Here is a 14,858-nt window from a genome sequence, read left to right as displayed (position 1 = left end):
TTAGGGACGGCTAAAACAGATAGCCCTCGAATAGCTTTGAGCAAAATTCAAAAACAAAACAAACTTTTCGTTCATCCTATCACGATCGCGCATGCGTACAGTATACCGTTGCCAAAACAACGTTGCTTTTGTGTGACCAAACCCATCAACTAACGCTGTGTAAAGTTAAGTTTGATGTGCAACTAACTCGACATCGTGTAGGCATTCTCTCGCTTGCATTATTGCGTTAAATATACTAACAAAAGTTTGAAAATGCCGAACTGAAAAGATTACGAGACTGCAAGCAAGTATCATTCCGAGTGTGAAAGAGAGTACCCTTGGCTGAGTAGCAGTACTGATGGGAATGAGCAGACATATTGTAAAGTATGTTAGAAAAATCTGCGTCCTAGAAAAGCCACCTTAAAGACACACAGTAAGACAAAAGAACATAAGGTTAGAAGTGCCATTCTTTCCTCGTGCAATACTATGAATTTTTCAAAGAGAACATCAAATGCTTCTAAAGAACTTAAAAAATGTGAAATAGAACTCGCTGGTTCGGTTTGTTTTCGTTGTTCTGTTAGCGGTATTGATCACATTGGTGATGTCATCAAGAGGCATGGTAAGGGAAGTTGCCTCGAAAATCTGCGATTGCACCAAAGTAAGTGTTCAATGCTCATCCAAAACGTGATTGCTCTTTGTTTAGAAAACGAAGCAATGAACAAAATGAGAAACAAGAAATACTGTTTGTTTACTGATGAGTCTACTGATCTATCTAGTGATTAAAACATGAACGTTTGTGCAAGATATTGTGACGAAGACGATGGGACAGTGAAAACATCATTTTTGGAGCTTGTTTCCGTCGTATAAACAAATGAAGAAGTTCTTTACGAAGCACTGTTATCTCAGCTTGAAAAAAGAGAGTTGAGTCTGTCTAATTGTATTGGTTTTACCAGTTGTGGAGGTAGTGATATGGCAGAGGGAAATAATTCATTCTGGTCGAGACTTCGAGATGCGTCACTAGATTGCGTTAAGATACCATAATGCACCTCCCCCAGTCTTGTGCTTTGCATTCAGGAGGGCTTTAAAAAACTACCTTCGAATTTAGGTTTTCTTTTGAGTGGAATTCCTGCATGGTTCAGGAAAAGTACCCTTATGCATTCAAATTTTAAATATTTATTCGAAATTATGAATGTAGGCAATGAAAGGGTTGACATGCCATTACCTTTTCAAAAAATGTCAAACACAAGATGGCTAGTGCGAGGCAAGGTTATGTCAAACATTTTTTTAAAGTGGGAAGAATTGAAGGTGAACTTTATATCCACAAGCCAGTATGGAACACAGGACGTGCATTACAAAGTGCGTTTGATTGCAGACATGCTAGCAGGTGATGCCAAATATCTCTATATTGTTTTTGCGATACCACTCGTTTCTGAGTTTGAACAAGTAAACACACTTTTTAAGGCAAAAAATGCCAATCCTGAAAAACTAATAAATGACTTTGACGTTCTCTACAGATCTCTTTAAAGTAGGGTTTATGATGTAAATGGAATACAGCTGCTTATGTCAAAAGTTCACTTTGGTGCAAAATTCGATTCTGAGTATGAAAGATGTAAAAAGAATTCCAAAGGCCAGATTCGATTTGTCAAGGAGAGATGCCGTAAAATGATTATTGAACTGGTGGTTCAAGTTGAAAAAAGACTGCCCACAAACCAGCAGTTATTCACTGGACTGAAAGGATTGGCACCTAGCATTGTTCTTTTTCAAACAGATCGACTATCTTTCAGGGATCTTCCATTTCAGAATCTTCTACAAAAAGCAACAGATGCGTGTGACAGCCAATACCATAAAATTTTGTGTCACCCTTGGAATGAAGAAACTAGTGTGTTTTAAAGATGGCATAATTCCAAAAGAACCCATTGAGTATTGGGGAGGAATTATGAGATATCAAGATGCTTGCAACACATATGTTTATGAAAATCTAGCAACCTATGCATTATCCTCTTTGACTACCCCAGTGAGTAATGCAATTGTCGAACGCATATTTTCCCATGTCACCTCTGTAAAAAACAAGGTCTGCAATTGTATGGGACTGTGCATGTTAGAAGCCATTTTGAGAAGCAAAACACACCTTACGATGAATAGTAACTGTTGCAAAGATTCTAAAGTAATGGATGGTATGTTGGCATTATTTAACACGAAAATGTATGATAGTAAAAATGATGTAGATGAGGATCTTGATGTATTCTTTGTCTAACCATTATGGAGCTGAGATGTTCAGTGAGAGATGTTTACAAGAAAATAAAATAAGAGGTTGAAAAATGAATCATCAAAGCAATAAATTGTTAAGTCTTTATCATGTGTATTCCAACTGTTAAAAAAGTCCTTATCATGTGTATTCCATTTCTTTCCTTACAGTTTGAGTATGTAAAGGTTATTCCTACAGAGTTTGTTAAATAATAAAAAGCAAGAAAGAAATTGTCGTGTATTCTTGTATTCGATTTTACTGAGAGGTTGTTTGCAGTGTTGGTTATTGTGTAGAGTACTTCAGTACCCCTGTAGACAACAATACAGTATTAAGAAGGTAAATCAGGCTTCTTAAAGTTTTCAGTTTTTAACTTTGGCAGAATCTCACTAGTCACCATGCCAACAGAGACAACATTTTTGAAAACTGTCAGTGAAGCTCATGTTATTTTGTGAGTTTGTTTGTTTGCTTTATTTCCATAGAGTAATATGCAGATATCATACAGGCCATTTGTTGATTGTATAGCCTGAAACAAAAGGAAAATTTCAAAGGATAACAATTTCTTACCTGTGAGTGATATGATAGGACATAAATATACCTGAACAATAGATAAAAAAAATATGTATTTTAATCCATTTTTCCTGCAAGCTTGATCTGATGATGCATTTTAAATTATTTGATTATTTTGGTACTAAAGCTACTTAATTTGGTCTTGTGTGGCAAAAGACATCTGACAACCTTGGCTAGATGCTATGAAAGAACGATCTGTGACAGAACCAGTTCTTGCATTATTAAAGCTATGGTTGATGATTTAAAGTGAATAAGAAAATATGAGGTATACTTGGGCTGTTGGAGCAACTCCAAGTTTTTCAGACTTTTTAGAAAAGTATACTTACACCTTGTTTTACTTTCAACAGGTTATTTTAGTTTAAATACATTTAGGTTAAGGTAGATTACAATATAACTTATTTTGAAACTTCATAATCTTATCCATAACGTAATAGACTGACCTACAGTAGTCTACTGATAAGTGTATTTGAGTAAGATTAAATAAACTTAAATCAATACATGATATTTTTTTACTTTGTTTATAAGTGTTTCTGACTACATTTTTTTATGTTATCAAATTTTTAATTTAGAAAACAAAGTAAAAAAATATCATGTATTGATATTCTTTATTCAAGATAGAGTTGGTGAGATTCGATTTTTCTAATATTAAATACTTGGTATTCAACAGGAATACCTTAGATTTTATAAACCATGCTACTGTAACCAAGATCAAGCTGGGTTAATCTGGTTGAATACAAATCATAAGAATTATCTTGAAGAAGACAAGAAATTAATAATGAACAACAGTATGAAAGAGTGCACTGATCACTAAATAATTAGGGAATATGCCTTCTTAAACTTAGAATAATTTCTTTATCCATCTTACTGATAAAGTATGAAATAAAGTTTTTGAAATACATCTATATATGTCTTAATGTAATTAACATGAGTTATAGTCAGTTAAGGCATTGGCTTCTAAAAAATGGGCACAAGTCACACAAATTGAAGAATTTGAATAAATTGAATTAGTAAAGAATCCTTTGCTTAAGCATTACAGGATGCTCTGTAATATTAGAAGACAAGGTGAGATAGCAAGGATATTCTAATTATTGTTCAAACAGCTGATGTGCCTTCAAGACTTAAACTCTTGTCATTAACAACCACATAAATATCTTGACATTATGAAAGTTGCTTGATATTTGTTAATTGGCTTTCAGGATCTGTGGCAGATTTTAGAACTGGAAAGAACACAAATGATACTAGTTTGGTTGGCATTCCTATGCCTCCTTGGAATCAAGATCCATCTCAGCAAGCTTATATAGGTAGGTTTAAAGTAGCAAAAGAAACTGAGCAGTAGGTGCCACTATTGGATTTGTAGCAGCATATCTGTCACTTTGTCACATTACCATACATATCTATATATTTTAATATCAGAATACTAGTCGCTTTTTGTTACTTGTGTCTTTTCTTCCTTGTAGCAAAATTGACATTAACTATCATGTTTTGGCTGTTAATTTTTAAATTGCAAGAAGTTCTATGGATATTCTATTTTTGTGTAAAAAGACCATCATTAATAAGTATATCTTATATTCATGAAATTGCTTAATATGTCTAAAAGTGCTATTCCGTTAATAAAAACCAAACAAAAATATAAGTCTGAGTTATTTAATTTCACAATATGTATTCAAATGAGCCTTTATACAACAACTGATTTGTTTTGATTTTTTTTCAAGGATATTCTGTAACTATGGGCAGATTTTTTGAATTTGGAGGAGAATTATTTGTGACAGGAGCACCACGAGATGCTGATAATAAAGGCAGAGTAAGTCACATTGTATAAATAATTTGTTATTGACAAATATGTTGAAGCAGTTTCTCTTTGCTCTAGGAAAGTGGTGCCTGATATTGCTGTCATTATATTCTGTCATTTGCATAAACATTAATGATGAAATTATTTTGTTATATCCCTTATATAGAATGGCTTTAAATTTTGTCATTAGACAGGCAAGCCTACTACTTGAAATTATTGTGAACTGAATGAAAGTTTAAAAGTAATATAATAAATATGCAGTGTTGGGCATATATATATGGGCAATTATGGTGTCATGTAACTTGACAGTTGCACAAATAATTCATTACTCTTTTACATCAGCTGCAGCATATTTTATGCTTATCAGTGGAAATTAATTTCAGCATACAACATAACATTAAAAGACAACAAAGAACTTTTTGGTTCATCTGTGCCAACCTCCGATCAACTAGCTTAAAATAAACATTAAAAACGGAAGACAGTCTTTATCATTCAAATACTTATCAACCAGTTTTTTAAGCTACATTAAATTAGTTGCCTTTACTATATCTGAAAGTGATCTGTTCCAAAGACCAACCAATCTGTTAGAAAAACTCCTCTGAAAACTAGATTGGAGATCTTAACCTATCCTCATACAATGACCTTTAGTTACATTTCCAAGAATTCAGTGTTCTTTCTAAAATAAGGTACCAAATACTTAACACAGTACTGCAAATGTAGCCTATCTAATGATCCATACAGTGATAGTATAACCTTTTTAGATTTATATTCACATTTTTATATATACAGTTTAAAATTCTGTGTTCTGCCATTAGCAACAGGTTCCACTGTGAAACAGCAGTAAATCAAGAGACTTGAAATGCTAAAATTTGTGGTTTGATTCCCCTTGTGGACACAGCATAGCCAAATATAACTTTGCTGTAACACACACACACTAGCAACAGAAAAAAATCACTTTTTTGTGGAACTCAAAAATGTGTTTTAACATCTAGTTTTTTTCTCTTTTGCTGGATGAGATAAAATTGTTGAAGAGAGTATAGGTATGATCTTTTGTTATTATAAACAAAATTAATTTGTATATTTTTTATTTATAGGTGTATATGTTTGATGCTTTGAGTATCATTAATCCAGTGTTTGATGTTAAGGCCAAAAAAGAAGGTGAACAGGTAAATAGATGTTACTTCAATTATCAGTTCCAATTATTATCATTCACTGATCCATTTTTCCAGTTCCCCACTTGGACAGAGGTAAGTTTTCAGAGTTATGCTAAAATTAGGGATTCAATTCTCCTTGAGAGACATAGTAGATTGCCTAATGTGGCTTCAGTTTTTTCCTCTGTCCTTTCCTGAGCTATTTAATTTTTCTTTGTGTCTAAAATTTTAATAATTGATGTTCGAAACATCTAAATTATTATGCTGGGTATCTTTAAGTCTTGAATTCATTTATAACTTATGTATTTCAAATTTGAAGAAAAGCTTTAGTCTACTTTAAAAGTGAATGTTTTCATGGTTAAAACTGTTTGGCTGTTGAAGTGCATAGATAAATGTTACATAGAATTTTTTAATGTTTCTAATGAACTTTAGTTACAAACTAGTTTTTTAGAATTATGTACATGTTTGTTTTTGTTTAATGCTGAAACTGATGAAGAATGGCTCTTTCTGGGTATAAAATGTTGTATTTTCATGCCAAATCATCATCTTGAAAAGTATCAGGTAAATCTAGAGCAACAATATTAGAAAACAAGGGTAATATTCTGAAGAATATCTATTTTAATTGCATGTAAATTAAACCGTTTGGGCACTTTTTAAAAGGCAGTAAAACAGTTGCACTCAATCACTCACTCACTGTGGGTACTGATATAGACAGGTGGATGAGTACCTTTACTGAATCAGTGAATAGTTTTCCATCACTCAAGATGAACCTTTGTTGAACTAGGTGCTATAAAAATCAAATAGAACTTAACAATAAAAATGTATGTGAATTCAACAGGTAAACTCACTTTGTTTGTTCAGTTGACAGCATCACCTTGTGACCTTTATTCTCTTACAGCATAGGCCAGATGCAGTTTGGTGATCATCATAATTGGCCGGCAAAGGTTATTAAAATATCAAGTGTTCTAACCTTGATGCTTAATATATTACTGCAACATCCCTGGGGGCCAAAGATACATCACTTACCATAAAAGAACAAAGAAATGAACCAACTAGAACAAGATTATTTTAATGAATTTTGTGACAATATACTACTGCCATTATAGCACTGAAACTAAATAAACAAAACGTTTTAAATATTTATCTCACTAAAGAAGATAGAAAACATATTTTGTGCCTACATATCACAGAAGTACAATAAAAATGACAAGAAAACTAAATGCATGTACTTGTAATGTCACTGAAAAGCATAATTTCAAATATTTATGTATTCTAGATGGGAGAATATTTTGGAGCAGTAGTTTTGGGAATCAACTTGAATAATGATCGATTCACAGACCTTATTGTTGGAGCCCCATTGCATTCCAAAGAATCAGGAGGTGATGAAGGAAAAGTTTATGTATATATCAGCGATGGTGTGGTAAGTTATATTAGGTAGAATTAACTTTCAGGTAAACTATAGTATATACTTTCTGTAGCATATAAAATGTTTGTGGCTAAGTGTTTTATCATGCATTCATGTGGATTGATACTGCTTGATAGATACTAGTAATTTTATATAATTGAATTGCCATGATATTTATTTCCTGAATTAAGTTTGTTTGGCTATGCATCAACAGGTCTTGTGTTAATAAATGAATGTTAGAAAATACAAATAAATGTAAATAAGCAGAAGTAGCAACATTAAATCATGGAATAAATTCTTGCATTAAATACACAGATGAATATATACATTTCAGAAATAATATTATTTTAATCCTAATATTCACTTCTATATGCAGATAGATATTATTCTCTTAATGTTGTTCTTATTTGCCTGGGGACTTGCATTCCACCAGCCTTGTGAAAACTCTCACCTAAATTCATGTGAGCTTGCTCTACTACATGATGACATATCATGCAGCATAACCCTCCACCCATAGTAGTGCCACAAACTTCCTTGACAAAAATCTTCCCTCTAGATTCACTCATGAGAATCTTCATTCTTTTCCTTGGCACAGACATGCCAAGACATGTTTTGTTCACTGAGACTTGTCAAAGAACAGTGTTCTCAACTTACTCTGGTTTTATTTAAACATGTATTTACAGTTCACTGTAAATTATTCACTTGATGTGGGTGAAAATAACACTCATGCTGTTTGAATTGGTAACGTTTCTTGAAGCTCTTCATTTGTGGAAGACATGATAGCCATTGCCCAACATTTAATGGGGCCTATAATGCTGCTGGGAGTCTCTCTTTCTGTCTCTAACAAACAATTTCCTTCCCCTAACTTTGATACAGACACTGAGGAAAATGATTTTGAATGGTTTGCTTTGGATACTTCCATGCCTTCTAAAGAATAACTTAAATGTTCTTAAATGTTACCCAGGTATGTAGTATCCTTTCTCTTCCTTCACAACATATGATGTCTCCAGTTCCTTCCTTCTTAACTCTTCTCCTCACAATTTCTTTTTTTCATCTTCACCTGGTATTTCCATTGATGCTAACTTCTTTCTTAACCAACTTTGTTTATGTAATTTTATGCCTTGTTCCTCCTTCCTGATTTACTCTATCTCTTTGCATATAGACATTATTCTTTTCTTTTCCTTGATACTCAACACTTTGAGTCTCTTTTGTCATTTTGGTGATTGGATTCATTGCCAGCTATCTTCTTATCCCAGCTTCATGCTTTCTTTACTACCTTCCTTACATACCTCTCCTCTCTTCACCTTATGATGGAAGTGCTTCACCATTCTCTTGAAAGATTTACTGAGGAAACCAGAGTGTTCCTATTCTTTTCATTGCTCATTCCACTTCCTTAACCCTTTCTTTTTCATTTGGTTACCTTGTCATATAAGAAAAATATGTCCAATTTTCCATTCAAATTTTCAGCCAATATTGAAAACTCTCACCTAAATTCATGTGAGCTTGCACTGCTACATAGTGACATATCATGCAGCAAAACCACAATTTTCTAGTGTGGCTTTTTGTATTGCTTCATTAAAAAGTGAGAATTCTTGCATGTAAATTTAAATGGAGGATTTTCTTAATGAGGTATGTTGCATTCCTGTTTTACTGATGAGACATTGTAATGTAGTAGCACAAGTTCCCATTAATATTGGTGGGAGTTTTCACATGGCTTGTAGAATGCAACTCTTTCAGGCAGTTTTGTATAGCTTCAAGAAGAAAGAGGGTGGGTGTACGAGGTCTGTTAAAAAAATACGCGGACTGTTTGAATTGCGCGGCTCCAGTTGGTTCCAGGGGAATCCGATTAGTGTCGCTAGGTTTGCACAGATCAGCTGATTACGACGCCATTTCCCGATTGCAGATATCTTTATTTGTGTATTAGCTACGTGGTTTTAAGTGAAGTGCGATTTTTTCGTTTTTCATTCAGAATGAATGACCTGAAGGAGCAACAACTTGCTGTGAAATTGTGTGTTAAACTTGGAAAATCTGCGACTGAAACTTTTGCTATGCTTAACACGGCTTACGGTGATGTTGCTATGAAGTGTACGGCACGTTTCAAGTGGCATGAACGTTTTAAGGATGGTCGACAGTCCATTGAAGATGATGAGCGTCCTGGACGTCCTTCCACGTCAACTGACGACCCACACGTTGACAAAATCAACACCCTGGTGCGGGCAAATCAACATCTGACTGTCAGGGAACTTGCTGAAGAGTGTGGGATATCAGTTGGATCTTGTTACGAGATTTTGACCGAAAATTGAAGATGCACCGCGTTGCTGCGAAATTTGTGCCTCAGAACTCGTGAATTTTTTGGCCAAACACTTGATCACTGTTCTTCCCCACCCCCCTACTCACCTGACCTTGCTCCTTGCGATTTTTTCTTGTTCCCCAAACTCAAAAGACCCTTGAAAGGAAGAAGATTTGAGATGATTCCCGAGATTAAGGCAAATGCGACGAAGGAGCTGGAGGATATTACAAAAAAGCGTACCAGGGCTGTTTTAACAAGTGGAAACACCGTTGGGATAAGTGTGTGCGTTGGGAAGGAGAGTACTTTGAAGGGGTCCCAGATCTGTATTTTCTAAATATAGTACATTTTGTTTTATGACGTCAGTCCGCGTATTTTTTGAACAGCTCTCGTATGTATGGAGGTGGGTATTTATTAAAAAATATTTTTTTCATGTGAGGAAAATGTTAACATTAGATTATCATATAAACTTACAGCAAAATAGAATAATAAACCTAAAAATACTTTTGCAAAACTGTGGAAAAATTTGCATATGAAATACCAAAATATTTAAAATTTTAACAAGTAGTACTTAATAGGGATATGATTTTGAAAGGGAGCTCCTATTATTTTGATGTATATGTTATGAGGAAGATAAACAAACAGTATGTAAAAACAAGATCTTAGAAATGATAAAATTCAGTCTTCAACTTAACAAGTAACACTTTAAAATTGTACATCTCAGTAAAATGAAATTATATTTACTGATGTTGTATCTTGGGCTTTGTAACTTTGAGTTAAATGGCATTTCTTCTGTAATAAATAATATATGTATTGTATTTTATACTTAAAAGCACTCAGGTTTCAAAATGTACCTGAGTTTCATAGTGTAATCATATTGCAGGGTCTGCAGAATACTGAATATAAAATAATGGGATCTGAGAAGCCAAATGCCAGATTTGGATCTGCAATAGCAAATGCTGGAGATCTCAATCAAGATGGATATTTAGGTATCTTTACTAAAAATTATTGTATGGTATTTACTGCAGTTGCTCATAATCATATTTAACATCTTATCACATATGATGTTGTGATGGAAATTAGTGAAAAAGCCATTGAAACAAGAAAATACAATTTATTTGCACTGAAGTTACATCACACCTGACATACGATTAGACATGAATTTGTAAAACAACAATTAAGAAGTTTAATAAAGAAATGAAAAGTAGTCGAAATTATAGAAGAGTTAATACAAGCTTACATAATGTCATGTATAAAAAAAATTACTAACAACCTTTAACTTTCTCTGGAAAGCAAAATACATTCACACTTGGACTAAAATGCTAATATTATCTGCAGTAGAGATTTGTTTGGTAACAAACTCTTGCCTTAAAAGGTTTTAAAAATACAGCTAAACTCTTCTTTCTATGTGTTATCTCCTTGATCTAACACAAATTACTACTGTTTAGTACAGCAACTCAGACACATATTCTGGGTTAAAATCTTTAAATAGTCAAATACCAAACACTGACTCATAGACAGACATTCATTAATCTTCTTAAAAGTTGTCTCAGGAAAAATGGTCCTGAAACGTTATTTCACGTAATTCATCTTGTGATAATACAGTCTACACTTTCACTTATGCTAATCTGTTCTCATATGCATTGGTTAGCAGTACTTCTGTTTAAAATGTGACTTTGTACAACTGCCATGACAGGAAAAGGGAACCCAATTGGCTAATTTGTCAGTCAGTAAACTCTGGTGTGTAGAAACATTTAAAGTAATAATACTATTTTCATCAGATGTCCATGTTAAGAGAAATACGTCTACTACTACTATGTGCATAGGAAACAAACAAATTAGTAATAAAAATCAAAGAGAAATGTCTTGGAAAGTATACCAAGTGGTTGTCTACATGAAATTTTATGCATTCGTTTGTTGTATTTAGCTCTTAACCCTATATGCAGGGGCAGAAATCAGTCTGTGCAAACCCCATTTTTGTACAGAGAGTCATTCAACATGATATTATGAACTAGATGCCAGGGTTGTTAAATGTTCATCTTAACCTACTTTGCTGATTTTGCAACAATTTGTGTTAGAGTAGAGAAGATACAAGATACATTATATAGGAACACAGATAAAATTATGAATACCTTTAGAAGGTTGTAGAGCTTATTCAAATACAATTTGCAAACTATGTGATGGACAGAAATATTTTATTTCTTGTTGGAGTAAGACAACATTTTGTAAACATATGCTATGGTATAAAAACTACAGTAATACAACTGATTTGAATAAAGGCTTGTCACATTTCAAAATGATACACTTTATAATTTCAAAATTATAGTTGACATTAGCTGACAAATACACATTCAGTTAAGTTAACAATTTTTCATACCATTCATTACTAGTGAGCTTCACATATTGCATCAGATTGAGTAATTTTAGGTATTTTTGCTCGTTAAAGCATTATGCCTGTAATGAACTGACTAAAAGATGTGTGGAATCTTTCACTTGTTTATGTAAGATACACAGGGTACAGCAGTAATCAGTGAGATTAATTTAAATATTGATTTTCTTTTTTTACATTATTTTGTGTTATTTACATGCTATTAGGATTGTGGTAATCAAAAAAATATTATGAATGCAGTAGCAATTTGGTGCATAAAAAGTTTTGATAAATCTGCATAAAGGGCCAATGAAATTAGTTTGTTTATTTTTGAATTTTGTGCAAAGCTATATGAAGGCTATCTGCACTACTCATACCTAATTTAGCAGTGTGAGACTACAGGTAAGGCAGCCAGTCGTTAACGTCCACTACCAAATCCTGGGTTTCATTTTTATCAATGAATAATGAGATTCATCATCACATTATGATGTCACCACAATTGAAAGGTCAAACATATTTGATGTAACAGGGATTCAAACCTGCAACCCTCAGATTGTGAATCAAGCTCCATAACCACCTGGCTATGCTTGGCCCAATGAGAAAGGATTCTATTAGTGATTATAGTTAATGCAGTTATAATGTATAGAGGTTCTGTTGTGTGATGCAAAATAATTTATTTGATTACTGTAATTACCTGACAAGTCCTCCTGGAAAACCATCATAAAAATTAAACTGAAATTTCATAGTAATTGCAAATTTTCCATGACAAATTAAATTTTTGCAAATTTTAAATATGATATTTTTTTCAAATGATTTAGCTCTGTATAAATTAGGAACCACTGCATAAGTAACTATAGGAAACTGAAGCAAAAAAAAATGTGAAGTTATTAAGAATAATAATCTGATCACTTTTTGTAACAGATGTTGCTGTGGGAGCTCCATATGAAGACACAGTCGGAGCAGTATACATTTATCATGGCACGGAAAAAGGACTATCTCCTAAGTTTGTTCAGGTAAAACAAAATATTATGCTTTGTTATATAAAATTTGTAGCTTTTAATGAATTAAAATTATTTTTTTTTTTACTATTGATGAACAGAATGCAAATAATAATAGGCACTGAAATTAACAATGCAGTTAAAGAAGTTATATAAAGATAGTTCCAACACCCCATTGTCCTTGGACGTGGTGACTTGGAGCCATTGAGTATTGTGTGCCTTAAAACTTCTGTGTTTGTAGAGCTGTTCTTTGTACTTCATTACATATGAAGGTATAACAGGAATTAGCACATTCACCATTTTTTTATCATTTGCAAATGTTTTATGTTGCAAAACAGCTACAACACAAACACTACATATACATTATGTTACTATGAGACATGCTGTATTGAAGTTAATATTAACAGGAATATCACTATAGCTGATGAAATAGTATGTTGTACAGCAAATATTTACCATTTTAGATGAATAATATTTTAGTGCAACTCTTATGATATGCTACTAGCAGTTGAACAGTAAGCTAAATAGTACTGCTAGGGTCTGTGAACTAGTTAGTACAGTTTCTCAGCCACACTTGACAAAAGACCCCCATCTCTAGATTTTGGTCGGATGACCCTCCATTATCTCTTTAAGGTTGAAACAACAATTTGTTATAGTTCATAACAAAGGTTATATGTGCACTTATAAGACACCTTAAAAACTCAAAAAACCAACAAAAACAACTCATTGCAGACAGCTTGTGACACCCCTGTAAACCTACTCATAACCCTTAAAGGGACATGATGTACCATTTGAGATACACTGGGCTAGCATATTATGTGTCTTCAATCTCTGTTGAATACATTCTACCTTGTTTTTATCTTTATGAAAGAAATGTTTAAACACTTTAAATACTCTTCATTTATTAAAAGTGGTGTGTATAATAAGTGTCTTCACATTATATTGAATGCATTCCAGAAAAATAAAACTATTAAAGGAAAATAAAATCTGTTTTCTTTTCAGTTATGCATTTTATTAAATTTAAAGAGTCTTCAATCAATATTTGTCAAATTGATCCAGTGATAGTAGATTAATACAATGACATTCAAAGAAATATATTTGAAGATAAATAAATGGAAAATGGCAGTTGTGCTAGTAAACAGGAGATTGATCCATAGCTATCATATATTGTCCTTGATTAGACTGCCACACATGTGAGAGTTACTTTAGGTGTGTAAATAGTCAGTGCATTAGAAACTTTAATTCTTTAGCACAGTGCTTGGCACACTGGATCAATGCAGAAATAGACAAATTTGACAATAAATATATCTACTTTCATATGAGTTATTCTTATGTTTAGTGGAGTTCAGAAATGCCTTATCAGTAAAATTATTCTGTTCCCAGTCACTGTTTGGTAAACATTGATAAGCTACTCATTAATTAAGAAGATTGAAGACATTGCTCTTCATTACTCCTCAGGATTCTTAATAAAGTGTTGTTTTTACTATAGAATCATGTACAGTGGTGTAGGAGCATGTGAGAATGTCATTCCCTTATTTTTTTGTTTTAGCTGTATTGCTGTTTCCTCACAATTTCAAATTAATCCAGCCTTATAACTCTTATAATGTATGAAGTTTTGATCATTCCTAGAAGAAAGAAAAGAAAGAATCATTAATCCTTTCATCTGGTTGTAAGCAAGTAATCAAAGTGTGATGGGCAGGCCAGTAGGCTTGAAGTTGGAGCTTTGACTATTATTACCAGTCAAAATTTGTTTACATTAAATTGAGAAATGCAGTGGCAAGTGGAGTGTACAAGCACTAACTTGAAGTTTACAGTTAAATAAAGAATTTGACCCTGAGACTAAGATTCAAATGCTGAAAAACTTTTAGTGTATTTTTTCACAGTATTCTCTGTTATGATCAACTTGTAGCATAACATGGAATGAGTGAACAAACTCTTCAGTATAATTATAAAAATGTTCTGTAATTATGCTTCCAATTATGTTACTAAAACATTTACACTTTATCTATTTGATCATGTTATTTGATACTAGGAAAGATGGCAATAAGTTATTTACAGAGAGCTTAGGC

General features: G+C 32.9%; 1 protein-coding gene across 2 annotated transcripts in view; it reads left to right on the top strand.

Moving 5' to 3' along the window:
* LOC143233892 (integrin alpha-4-like) overlaps positions 1–14,858 on the top strand; it is a 79,869-nt gene that overhangs the window by 27,107 nt on the left and 37,904 nt on the right. For both annotated transcript variants that reach the window (XM_076470749.1, XM_076470750.1), the window contains exons 7-12: positions 3,988–4,092; positions 4,504–4,592; positions 5,675–5,746; positions 7,008–7,151; positions 10,307–10,412; positions 12,713–12,804. In XM_076470749.1, coding sequence (XP_076326864.1) covers positions 3,988–4,092; positions 4,504–4,592; positions 5,675–5,746; positions 7,008–7,151; positions 10,307–10,412; positions 12,713–12,804 — 608 coding nt within the window. The remainder of the gene's footprint in view (positions 1–3,987; positions 4,093–4,503; positions 4,593–5,674; positions 5,747–7,007; positions 7,152–10,306; positions 10,413–12,712; positions 12,805–14,858) is intronic.

Source organism: Tachypleus tridentatus, chromosome 12, assembly GCF_004210375.1.
Source record: "Tachypleus tridentatus isolate NWPU-2018 chromosome 12, ASM421037v1, whole genome shotgun sequence".
Lineage (NCBI taxonomy): Eukaryota > Metazoa > Arthropoda > Merostomata > Xiphosura > Limulidae > Tachypleus > Tachypleus tridentatus.
The sequence above is the reverse complement of the archived record's forward strand: the minus strand, read 5'-3'. Positions and strand labels throughout refer to the sequence as shown.